Genomic DNA, 13,451 nt, shown 5'->3' with positions numbered 1-13,451 from the left:
GGGAACAGGATATCCTGCACTTTCCACCTTGCTTCGGAGTTGTGCAGAAAAACATCAGCTTCTTTCCTGTGAGTGCAGGATTTGGCAGCCCTTTGTGTGAGTCTGGAGCATTCTTGCCACGCTCAGTGTTAGCAGCGCGCTGTTACCCGCGTGTCTCTGAGGGACATGGTGCATAGCAGGGACCCTAGTACTGGGTGCCCTAGGCACAGTAACGCAGTGCAGACAGTAGGACACTGTGAGTGATGTTGTGGGAGTCATTACTTTAGCACAGTCAGTGTGGTCTATTACATTAAATCTAGTTAAGGGCTGATGTGGTCTAGTTAAGGTTTCTGATGGAGATCAGCTAGGACAGCTCTGAGAGGCCCTCCCCAACTGTGCGAGGCAGTGGGGCATTTGGGTCTGAAATGACAGGTGTCTTTTATAAGGAGGATGATTGAAAGAGGTGCAGATCAGGTTTGGTGCTGGGGATGGCAAAGGGGGACTGAACCCCCTGGGCAGCTGCCAGGGACATTTTTGGTATAGTGCCAATATTAGTTTTCCTCTCATCTGTGTTTCTCTGCCTCGCTCATGTCAGTCGTCCTTTTCCGGCTTTCCCTCTTTTATGTAGGTGAGTCTCTCCTGGGTCTCTTTATAGCTCACATGGAGATTGAATGCCACAGATCAGTTTTGTCCCCAAACCACCTCCTTTTCCTTAGTTGGTGCCTGTTTACTCAGTACAAATATCATTGAACAAACTCGGCTTTGCATAGTGTGTTTAACTGTTGGGTAAATATTTATCCAATTAGAAGCTTCCAACCTTTACAGATTTATTGCTAGGTTTTGCTCTTTGGATGTGGGCGAGTCCTTCACGTTGGATCGATTATCAGGAAGTTTTTAAATCTTCTCCCTCTTGTGAGGATTAATTTTGCTGCATGTGTTTCAAGGAGACATTTAAAATCTCGTTGCTTGACATCTCTGCTGGCCTCATTGAGGAGTTGTGTCCATCAGAAGTATGGCCAAAGGTTATTAGGCTGCACCTGGCAATGCTGCTCCTTGCAGAATATAGTCGAGTTACTAAACATATTGCTGTACCAGGTAACATTCTGGCTAGGCGGTAACTCACACAAGACTGTTGGTGCACTCTGCAGAACAATGTGTTCCCTGCTATTTTTTAATCGCTTACATTCTGGCTTTGCATTGTCTATTGTTTATTAAGATTGCACTCAGCCAAAAGCCATGGTTAATGTGACTGGACTGTAAAGTATGTTCATGCATTTGCAAGAGTATAGCAATACTAGTGCCTCTCGATTATACATTGCAACTTAGCAGCTGGAGTATTTTTTTTAAATGTGAATATTAATGCACATGAACAGTGCCACATTGACAGCTCTGGAGATTAAAGTTTCAGTGCACAAGGGATGCAGAATCAGGTCCCAATTGCGTATTCACTAATGAATATAAATGACTCCTAGACTGTTTTGTATCCAAGGTTTAAACACGTGGTTGTTTCAGATTTTTCATGCTGATATTTTCCTTCTGTCTCTGGGTACTGGTCTTTATTGGCCTCCCTGTGATGGTGTCCCATGGTTCCAGGATTTACACGGCACTGCTGTAGCAATGCCAAGGGTGGAGCATGACTGTCTCCAGGCTGTCCTGCAGATATAAATGCATTAAAAAGTGCATCCTCTGTGGCTAGCCCCCTCTCCCTATTCTAATTCCTTCCTTCTACCTGCAAGTAGAATTGTTTTCATGTGCACATTGCATCCCCTAATCTATTGCTAGGCATTTTTATTGTGATTTTCAATTCTAAAGCGGAACCAGATTCTTATCTTATCACCACTTTTCATTCCAAGTGCAGGGCTTCAAATATATAGACACATAGCACAGTTTAGAAAGAAAGAAAGAAAGAAAGAAAGAAAGAAAGAAAGAAAGAAAGAAACGTGCCCAAACAAAACACTATATCTCAAACAGAATATACTCCCTGGGGCAGAGAGAAAGAATGCCCACAGGTGACAGATGTTAGTAATGTTGCTTACTGCACTATTGGGAGGTTCACTGTGCTACTACAGTGATGAGGGCAGTATATGAACCTGTTTAGGACAGAAGATTTGTTACTTAGTTCTGCTTTCTGTGAATAGCTAGTTCAGCTTGTGAACAATCATTATACAATACAATACAATCATTATAGCAAGTATGCACTGATCTCTTTGAGTCATTCCACCTCTAGACACAGGCTGAGTGATGCTGCCTATACAGCTGGGGTTTTGCCATGATCTTATATTCTTCTTGACTGTGAAATACCTATAAATACATAGTTCATTGAGGGGACTACATGGGGTTGTTTTATTTAGGTGGCGATGGTTTAATCCCTGCTTTGGTGATTAATGCAGAATGCTATTTTATGAGTCTTCTCCCCCTAAACATTGACATACTTTTTAAGCAAAACCAGTGAGGTAGGGGGTGGCAGTTATCAGGGACAGCTGGAGCCTGTAATAGGGGCTCTTCAGCCCTACTTGTTTTCTGGTTGGTGTGAAGCAGAACAATTGCAGTAAAAGACCCTCATAGCACATCCAGATTATACATTTGTAACAATATTTTAACAGTTCAAAGTGAGGGGCACATGATAATCTGGGGGAGGGTATTAAGAAAGTGCATTATAATGTTCAATTATTTCATAGTTGACCTATAAGGACATTTTAATTCTATTTTGAAACCACATGGCAATTCTTTACTTTGTGTGTGTATTTTGATGTATAGTTTTTCAGATAGATGGTCCTCAAAGACTATCCTGAATGCAGAATAACCTGAAAGGACCCATTATGGCTTGTGCTGTCGTGCAGCTTTTACTGAAAACCCAAAGCTTTAGGTTCCTGTGGACTCCCTTGACTGCATCCTTCCGATTCTCTAAAAAAGGCTACAGGGTATTGGCCCCTCAGAATTTTTTAAACTATGAATCCTTAAAACAACAGTACAAACCAGAGGTGCCAGAATACTTCAATTTTGCAACTGATGTGCTGGACAAATGGACTGAAATGGAAAAGGTAACAGTCCTTTAACTTCCTTATCCTAAGATTTTTCATGTTGGGTATCAGAGGAAAAACATAGTTGGCAGAAGCAAGTGTTATTCCTTTCGGGCTACAGATTGGTAACCCGCTCAGTTCAGAGAGGCAATGCAGCTGGAGTATAGGACTAACAGCCAGGAATTCCCAAGTTCTAGATGCTCCACTGCTTTTGGGCCCAGTCTGATAGCTCTTGCTTACTTAAATAGCCTTCCTGAGTGCAACGAGACTGTGAGCATGAGTAACAGAGGAAAGAGGGTCTTGTGACTGAGACAATGCCCTGAGACTCAGAAGATCTGAGCTCCGCCACTGTCTTCCTGTGTGAGTTTGGGTAAATCACAGAGGGCTTGTCAACATTTACAGAGCCGCGCCGGGGCAGCTGCACCGCTATAGCACTTAGTGAAGATGCTACCTACCGATGAGATTGCTTCTCCTGTTGGCGTAGGCACACCACCTCCCTGAGAGGAGGTAGCTATGTCAACAGGAGAAGACCTCCTGTCAACATAGTGCTGTCCACACCATGGGATAGGTCAGTATAACTGCATCACTCAGGAATCCACACCCCTGAGCGACATAGTTATACTCACATAAGTTGGTAGTGTAGACCAAACCTTAACCTCTCTGTGCCTCAATTCCCATCTGCAAATTTCACTTGCTACCCTTCATCTGTCTTGTCTACTTAGAATGTAAACTCTTCAAGTCAGGAATTATCTCTATGTGTATGTACAACACTTAGCACAGAAGGACCTCAGTCTGGATTGGGGACATGACTATAATAGAAATACTAGTAATAGGTAGAAGAGATGCTGGATTAGACCTGGAGACAAATCACAAATTCTCTGTGTCTCAGTCTTTCTGTCGGAAAAATGGGGTGCTAAAATGTATGGGGATGAATCATCACTATCACATAATATGAGGTTATCATTCCTAGGCAATAAAGACAACTTTTCGCAGGATGCAAGCAACATTTTTCAAGAATCAACATCTGAAGAAGAGGTCTGTGGCCAAAGAAGGAGGCGCAGGATTTCTCCTTAAAATGCACAAATAAAAATCTCACCTTGTTACCAATGCCTGACAATTACACATTATATTACTTTGAAATGGAACTTGTTCTTCGTATGTACAGATCTCTGACGCACCGTTGAAGATCTCAGCTAGCACATTACCTACACCCTATTCATAAATAACAGTTGGTCCCTCAATAGCAAGTTTTAGCCAAGGATTTCAATGCACTTTACAAGCATCAGTTACTTTAGCCACACGACACCCCGACACACACAGTAACCTCTGCTGACAAATGGTGAATCAGACTCAGAGAGGTTTAGATCTGTATTTTCAAAAGGAGTTTCTGATTTTGGGTGTTTAGATATTTGGACCTTTGGGCTAATTTTAAGAAGTGCTGAGCACCTCCCCTCCCCCCACTGCAGTTGAAGTCAGTCTGAGCTGTGGGTATTCCACCCATCTGAAACCCAGGCTGTAGGTATCTATCTGGGTACAATCCCCCAAACATTGAGGCATCTAAAATTACAGGCCACTTTGGAAAACGTAGGCATGGCCAGAGCCAAAGTGACCGTCGGTTTTCTGCGCTAGCCATTGTGCAGCATTTGCTCATTATCTAATGTGTTAGCTTCAGGAAAGGAATTTGACATCTATAGACTATTCTAAATCTGGGGTGAAATCCTAGCTCCATTGAAGTTAATGGCAAAACTCTACAGATTTCAGTGGGGCCAGGACTTCCGCCTTTGTGTATAAGTCATGAACATTCCTCTGTCTTGGAAAGTTGACTTGAGGGACAGTTACATCCATATCAAGCTAAGTACTTACAACATGACGTGTTGTTCATTAGGAAGGAAAGAGGTCTACAAGGCTAGCCCTGTGGTGGGTAAACGATAAAGGCGATGAGGTGAGGTGGAACTTTGAGGAGCTTGGATTCCGCTCCAGAAAAGTGGCCAATGTACTCTCTGAGGTATGTGGTCTGCAGAAAGGAGACAGAGTTATGCTGATTCTACCCCGGATACCAGAATGGTGGCTAATAAATGTGGCTTGTATGCGAACAGGTCAGTAAAAATAATAGGAATTATGAATGAAATAATCAATAATCAGTAATTAATGAGGTCAAAACTACAAACACATCCAGGATGAGAAACACTAATGCTGTACAGCTAAAAAAATGCTTGTAACATCAAGATCTGTCTTCATTTGTACTATTGGATTTTCAGGCATACTTTACTTCTCCCATTAACAAAACCTACTATCCCATGTGTCTACTATCACTGTCCTCCTCCACTGCTCATGACAAACTGCAAACGTGCCCATTACCTGCTTGCAAGAGCAATAGCACACATTTATATTTGTGTGGCCAAGTTTTTGCCAACGGGATTTGTTAAATATTTAGGTTTCAGAGTAACAGCCGTGTTAGTCTGTATTCGCAAAAAGAAAAGGAGTACTTGTGGCACCTTAGAGACTAACCAATTTATTTGAGCATGAGCTTTCGTGAGCTACAGCTCACTTCATCGGATGCATACCGTGAAAACTGCAGCAGACTTTATATATACACAGAGAATATGAAACAATACCTCCTCCCACCCCACTGTCCTGCTGGTAATAGCTTAACTAAGATAAGTTACGTGAATAGCGTAACTCAAATCGATGTAGCTTAGATCTACTACGCGATGTTGACAGGATCTTCTCAATCCAGTGGCGTCCAGGAGCCATTCGTCGATCCCCAGTAAGTGTAGACAAGCCCTTAGACTCGGATCTCCTGAGTCCAAGTCCAGACCGTTATCCACAAGTCCATCCTCCCTCTCTAGTACAACCAATCATATAGCTAATAATCTGTATCTCTATATATGTGCATATAGACACAGGCTGCTTGTAGAATAGTGTCTTTTACATAGGGCTTGAAGTTTTCTCTATGTTGCTAATTGGCTCCCATAGTAAAACACATGAGATACATGATGAAGGGTGGGAATGGAAGGAAGAGACCATTTGAAGGAAGAAGGTGAAGCTATCAAACTCCTAAGAGACATTAACCCATTGACTCTTATTAATAAATATTCAACCCATCATTCTTACAAGTATATCACTTCCACATGAGGGAAATCTTTCTATTACTGGCTTCTCTTATCCCACCATGCTAAAGACATTTTGTGTGATAGTACTTGCTAATTTATATTGATCCTAATTTATAATTCAGTCGGTGTAAAAGCAATATATGTACAAACACAGGGCCAAATCCTATTCACTTACTCACAGACATAACTTCTGAAGCTCGTGGATCTATTATTAAGAGTGAGGTGGGAAGAATTTAGTTCATAGATTTGTACAATCCTATTATTAAATTTTAAACTTGGCTCTTCCTTTAGGAACTGTCCTTATTCCTGGGACAACACAGTTGACAGCAAAAGATATTCTTCATAGAGTACAAACATCAAAGGCAAAGTGTATTATCACTGATCATGTTTTGGCACCAGCTATAGATTGCATTGTGTCCAAATGCCAGTCTTTGAAATTCAAGCTAATTGTGTCAGAGGACCACCTGGAAGGATGGCTGAACTTTAAAGACCTATTTACGTGAGTAGCTGCCACTGTGAAAGTGCTGCAGTAACGTGAAAGAAAAGCCTGGCGGCTAGTTTGTTAATAATAAGTGTTAACACTGAATATGGTGAAACATATTCATCTCTTTAGAAGGGGGAGAAATGAACATTGGAAAAAAATACCAATGAGCATGTAATTCTATTGACTGGCTGGAACAAGAAACAGGCCAGTGCCCGTTTTGTTTGTATTTAGTGTGTACGAACTAGTATTTAACCATAAAATACATGTTCAGGCAGCATTTTCCCAGGGGTGGAACACCCCCCATGGAAGATGCAAGGGACTAGCTGGGGATTGTTGGCACAGAACATTGGTAATCCTAGTTTCCCCCATGCTGACCTGCTAATATAGTGGGGCTAAAATGGGGACGTGATTGGTTTTATTTTCTTAAGAGGGTGGGGCTCAGCTATTAAAAGCTTAGGAAATGCTGTGTTCAAATAACAACATTGATTCCATGGTCCCAGTTCACAATGGTGTGGACAAACTGATCAAAAGCTCACACTCAGTTCTTCATAATTAGGCTAACGCTTTCCCTGGTATATCTCACTGCCCCAGCTCAGCTGTGCTTACTGGTATTGTGGGTGGGTGGAGCCAAGTACTCTCCCACTTATTTCCTTGGCATACGGCAGGGGTGCACTGCTGAGCTCTGAGGGTAGGGGTGTGATCCCCAGTTTGAGGACACATAATCGCGTTAGCTTTCATCAAGCTAGCGTGCTAAAAATAGAACATAGCCACTGAGGCACGAGTGGTAAAATGGACTGGCTATCCCAAATAAGTGCCTATCAGAAACCTTAGGCACATACTCAGGGCAGCTAGCCTAAAATTCTATTTTTAGTGCATAGAGCTGGGAATCGCACCCCTAATTCCAAATGTAGACATCCCTTTCAGTTGATTATTATCACAAGATTTTCTTTTAATGTGAAATTTTTAAATGCAGATGGTGAGAGAAAGAAAAAAAGGGGAAAACTGAAATGTAAAGTTTGCAGTTTTTTTTTTTATGCCAGATCTCATGCCATCTGACCTGTTAATATGCAGCCAAGTTCTGTGCATTCTCCTTGATATATAGTCCCACTTCTCTAAAGATAAATCTGGGGAAAAGCTACTTCCTTCAGTGCAGATAAGCACCATCTCTTGTAACTCTGCAGTTTTTGTTTTATTTGAACATCATCTGGGATCCATACGTTATATTTTTTTGCTTACTTTATTCACCATCTTGTATTTTTTAAAGAAACGCTAATGCTGATCACAACTGTGTGACCACGAGGAATCAAGATCCAATGACCATATTTTTTACCAGTGGAACAACAGGGTCCCCAAAAATGACTGAACATTCCCACAGTAGTTATGGCATTGGACAGACTGTAAATGGAAGGTATGGATCATAACTGCTTTAAACCACGTGGGTATTTCTTCAAAAGCGTCACACGGCAGAAGTGAAGGAAGCATAGCACTTCACTAATATCTTTCTGTTTCAATAGCTTAGAAAATATCAAAGTTTCATTTAATTCATGACAAGATTATTGTTCCAGGAGACAAGAATTAATTTGAGTAATTCCACTAGCCAGTTATGGTAGATTGAATCAGAGCACTGGTATGTAGTCGCTTTACTTATCTTAAAAAAAAAAATCCAACACTATCTATTAAGAAGGAAACCAACCTCTCCTAATGGATCTTCAAAGAAGATCAGGTGATTTATAAAGCATCTGTAAGGACCTTTATAAAAAGAGAAAGTTTGTGGTTTCGTAAGGTTTATAAAGTCATGGGTTTATCAGCGTGTATGAGAAATGCACTGAATATCTCCCACAAAAACAAAATAACTTTATGAAAGCTCAGAACTTTGCAAAGCCTGTACTGATTCGTGGAATATTTTACCTTGGGAAAATAACATTGATACTGTAGTACATTCCACTATGACTGGCAAGTAATCATAGATAAGAGAACACCAAATAAATGTGAAATAAAATGAGAAACTCTTACCCCCTGAAAAACAAACTAAACAAAATCCCCTACAAATTCACAAATATGAATTCAAGATGCTCTGTTTTGAGACATCATAAGCCTTTGTACTGGTACAATATTTTAATGAAAAAAATGCAAAGCTAATCTATAATAATGACACAGTGGGCATGTTTGGTGGCTAACTCTTGTTGGGGGTTTCAGCTGTTCACAAATCTCAATTAAGACAAGACAGTCACTGTTTGTCCCAGTAATATTTTTGCTGATATTTTTATATTTATTCTGTTTAAAAGAATTGTTCACAGATTTTTCTTTACCAGGTACTGGCTGGATTTAACCTCCTCCGACGTACTCTGGAATACATCAGACACAGGCTGGGCAAAGTCAGCTTGGAGTAGCATTTTTGCACCATGGATTCAGGGGGCATGTGTGTTTATACACAGCATGCCACGTTTTGACCCAACCACTGTCCTAGATGTAAGTTACGAGAACAATGGCATTTTCGTAATAGCATGGTTTTCCTCCCTTGCTGCTCTTGCCCAGATGTTCACCTCTCCCACTGTACAGCAGACAGCATGCTTCTTGGCTACAGCCCTTCACCGAAGAGGTCACCAACCACATTTTAGTAGTGATATATATTTATATAGGTCCTGATTCAACAAATTGCTTAAGCACCTGTTTACCTTCAATTAGGAGCTTGAATCACATTGGCATCAAATGTCAGCATGTGCGTAAGTGCTTTGCTGAGCAGACATTATAGTGAGAGCTTCTGATTTGAGGTTTTCACCAATAAACACAGATAAAACACCCCCGATTTAAAAAACAAAAAAATAAGAAGATATCGGTGTTTATCCAGTAAACACCAGAAAAACCCTGGAAATGCTTACTTGTATCTAAGGGCTTGTCTATATGGAACAGTCATGTGGACTATGGGGATGTGATTTCTAAAGCACGCTTATGTATTGTGCAAACACCTGTTAGGGATTGTCTAGATAATACTTAGTCGTGCCTTGAGTGCAGGGGACCGGACTAGATGACCTCTCATGGTCCCTTCCAGTTCTATGATTCTATGATGAATTGGTCTGTATAGCCCCTGCCGGTGCACACTAAAGGTTTCTTAGTGCATGTTAAAGTAGTGCCGTTTGAAACAGTACTATGTTAAAGTGCATTAGGGAACATTACAAACAGATTACTCATTGCGGTCTATACCGCTATACTGAGCAGAGCCCATGACATTCTTTTTAATTTTTATAATTTTTCATTTTATTTTTTGGGAGGGAATTTTCTTTTCTTTTGTTTTATTGTGGGAGTCCTGGGAGGGGTGGGGGGCTGGATCCTCCCTCTGGGATGGGAGGTCCTGGGGGTCTCAGATATTTCCCTGAGGGGGTGGGAGGCCGTGAGCGGTGTTGCAGAGAGAACTCACCCTGCACTCACCCTGCAGTAGGAGCCTTTCTCCCACAGGCCTGGGCCCAGCTCCCTGCTCTGTGCATTGCAAGCTCGTGCACAGAGGGTTACAGCGCCACTCAGGTTTGGCTCAGACACCCCTCCGTCATGACAGGGAGACTGCCAGCCAAATTTGAGAGAGGAGTGCTGCAATCCCACATGCCAGGTCAGAATACCACTCACTCAAATTTGGCCTGTCTCCCCACTGTCATATTGGAAGGGCAAATGGGCAGCACCTGAGTGGTGCTGTGACCCCGTGCTCCAGGTTGCAATGCCCAAAGCAGGGAGCTAGGCCCAGCCCCATGGACAGAAGTCACAGGAGTAAGTACAATATGCTGTTTTTTAAAATTTTGTTATTTTGCATTTGAAAAAATATGGGGCTCTAACACTGAGTAATGTATATAATATACATTACTCATTACAATATATACAAAGAGAAAGCCGCCAAAACCCTGATTTTTGAATATCTACAGAAAACTCAAAAATTGCTAAAAATAAACCCTGAAAAATGAAATAAATACTCCCCCAAAACAAAAGCCCTAGTTACAGTGCAAGATTCTGCAAATATTTACTGTTCGTCATAAAGTGAAGCTTACACACACAAGCATTTGCAGGACTGAAACCATAGTTTGTAAAGCACTTTTGGATCCTCTGCAGTTTTACTATTACACAGTGAACAACAGTAGTGGATACATGAGCATCTTGTATGGCATTTCAATCATGAACTGTAAATATTTCAACACTGAAGAGTGGAGATGATACAAAACTGAGTTTTTTAACCTTATAAATTGGCATTGGTATTATATTTTATAATATCCTGCACATACAACTTTGGATGCTATGAGAAACAGCCAAGCATCATTCACTTCACGTGGGATATTCCACATCCCTACTACTACGGTCTCCTTATTGAAGCTATACTTCTAATGTAGCGTCCTTAACATTGCATATCCTTTTGTTACTCTGATGGCTGGAAAACACTAGCTAGTATCCATATTTGGGAAATGTTTTACAGATGATACTTCTGGTTCCAATTGTTTTCTGAGTAATAAGAGCTGTAACGGTAAGGAAATGCTTTAAGAATGCAAACCCTTCTGTGACAGGACGCTTGGAATGTGACGCTAACTATAAAATAATTTTCAATTTTTACGAAAAAGCTATTTAAAGATGAAAAAGTATTTATGACTTCAACACTAGCTGTGTTTTCAAGGTTTGTCAACATTATGTTCATGTGTTTCATAAATTGGTTGCAGCTATTACATTAGTAAATACATAAATATCTTACAGTTAGGTTTCCTTGGGAGTCAAATAACTGTGGGAAGCACTGTTATTTTTGGTTGCAACATTTCGACAGTTTTTATTTTACATTCTTTAGACTCTATCCAAATTTCCCATCACAACCTTCTGTTCTGCTCCAACTGCTTATCGAATGCTTGTGCAGCATAATCTGACCAGGTAAACAACGATCAGAATATTTTATCATATTAGATCATCATATTTTACCAAAACAGTAGCCAAATTCTGCTTTTAGTTTGGTTAAGTTACTCAAGTTTACAATGGTACAACAGAAAATAAATTTTGCTGTGTATTTCTCGATGTCTTGTATTTTACGTATTAGAAATAAAGTCAGAGTACCATGGTATGAGCCATGGGGATAAAATAACTCCTACAAATTTAGCAAGTTACAGTGAAATGGAATAAGACTTTGAAAAGCAGTTTAGGAGCACTGACAGTACTTTTGAGTTTTCGTATTGGAAATATACTTTTATAATCAGATCTTAAGCTTATAGTCTGAGTTTACAGGAAGACCACTTTGGTAGGGCAATCAAAACATTTTCCCCCATTACTGGTGTTCCTGGAATACAATAACTACAAGGGTATGTTTGTATCAAATCGGTTTGACTGAAATGTATAAGAATTGGTGATTATGATAATGCTACTATGGCATGAATAAGCCTTTGATAATATCATTAGGGCTGAATGGCAAGACTCTTCTGTATTTTAAAATCCTATTGAAAGCTTAGACTAAGAAAGACTATTTTACCTTTAACATCTTGTAAAATACAGAACATGCAGTTTTACATACATGCTTTCACAATGTGCCAAATTTATCTTCAGTTTGAACTGGGCTCAGTAAATATTTTATGTATAGTCTGTAGAAAGGAGACATGATAAAAGTATACAATAGTGAATGGACAAAAGGTAAATTAGCCAATTCTAAAAAAGAAAAGGAGTACTTGTGGCACCTTAGAGACTAACCAATTTATTTGAGCATAAGCTTTCATGAGCTACAGCTCACTTCATCGGATGTATCGGCAGCAAACTGAGATTCTGATCATGTAAGTGATTCCACCCAGATCCTGCACCTACATGGAGCCCTACTGACTTGAGAAGAGCTGTGTATGGATACAGGGGTCTGCGTACACAGAGCTCCAGTGAAGTCAGTGTGGCTCTGCATAGATACAGGAGTCTGCTCATGTGGTGTCACTTGCAGGACTGGACCATTAAAACTAACAACAGGAACTACTTTTCATGCAGTGAACAATTAGCCTGTGGAACTCATTGCCACAAGATATCATTGAGGCCATGAGATGAAAAAAAGACTTTATATTGCTATGGATATGAGAGGCTCCACAGCTACAGTAGTGAGGATTTAAAACACACACACACAGAAAAAAAAAGAAGAGTTCTGGAAGGATATAAACCTTCACGCTTCACGGCATAAGCCAACTCAGCAACTCATGTCATTTAAGATCTGATTATTTTCACCCCACTCTCAATTCCTCTGCAGAATCAACTCCTTTTGACACATTTCTACTAAAATAAGAGAGAGAGAATCTAATCTGCCTTTTATATGTATTTCCTTACTGTGGCAGTTTTAACCCCTTTTAAAATCTGATCAGCCTTTTACTCTTTCATACAAAGCTATAAATTCAAGAGCCTGCAGCACTGTGTGAGTGCAGGGGAGCCAATCAACCCAGAAGTGATGGAGCAGTGGAAAAAGCAAACCGGCCTGGATATCTATGAAGGTTATGGCCAGACAGAAACGGTATAGTCAGATGCTTTAAAAAACAGATGTAAATTCCATTCAGACTGCTAAGAAAATAAGTTTGAAAAAATAATATAGTCATGTCATCTTTCATAGGGAAAAATCAATTGTAATAATAAATGATGATGGAAAAATCTAATTTTAATAAGTCACCCAGAACACTAAGGCCTTTATCAGCCCATTTAAGTCAAAAAGAAAAGGAGTACTTGTGGCACTTAGAGACTAACAAATCTATTTGAGCATAAGCTTTCGTGAGCTACAGCTCACTTAATCGGATACATTCAGTGGAAAATACAGTGGGGAGATTTAGATACAGAGAACATGAAACAATGGGTGTTACCATACACACTGAACCTTAAGTGATCACTCTG

The 13,451-nt window shown here is 40.3% G+C and overlaps 1 protein-coding gene across 2 annotated transcripts in view; it reads left to right on the top strand.

The window, feature by feature from the left end:
* LOC311527505 (acyl-coenzyme A synthetase ACSM3, mitochondrial-like) overlaps nucleotides 1-13,451 on the top strand; it is a 24,599-nt gene continuing 11,148 nt past the window's right edge. Inside the window, exons 1-8 of one of the 2 annotated variants that reach the window (XM_084641560.1) lie at nucleotides 1-68; nucleotides 2,737-3,020; nucleotides 4,885-5,095; nucleotides 6,404-6,611; nucleotides 7,861-8,004; nucleotides 8,909-9,065; nucleotides 11,407-11,486; nucleotides 12,957-13,080. In XM_084641560.1, the coding sequence (XP_084497686.1) occupies nucleotides 2,772-3,020; nucleotides 4,885-5,095; nucleotides 6,404-6,611; nucleotides 7,861-8,004; nucleotides 8,909-9,065; nucleotides 11,407-11,486; nucleotides 12,957-13,080 (1,173 nt within the window). In that variant the 5' untranslated portion in view covers nucleotides 1-68; nucleotides 2,737-2,771. Of the gene's footprint in view, nucleotides 97-2,736; nucleotides 3,021-4,884; nucleotides 5,096-6,403; nucleotides 6,612-7,860; nucleotides 8,005-8,908; nucleotides 9,066-11,406; nucleotides 11,487-12,956; nucleotides 13,081-13,451 lie in introns of both variants that reach the window. The other variant, XM_084641559.1, reaches the window with a different exon arrangement.

The sequence above is a fragment of the Lepidochelys olivacea genome (genome assembly GCF_965140295.1).
Source record: "Lepidochelys olivacea isolate rLepOli2 genome assembly, chromosome: 10".
NCBI lineage: Eukaryota > Metazoa > Chordata > Testudines > Cheloniidae > Lepidochelys > Lepidochelys olivacea.
Note: the sequence above shows the minus strand (reverse complement) of the source record. Positions and strands in the feature narration are given on the sequence as shown.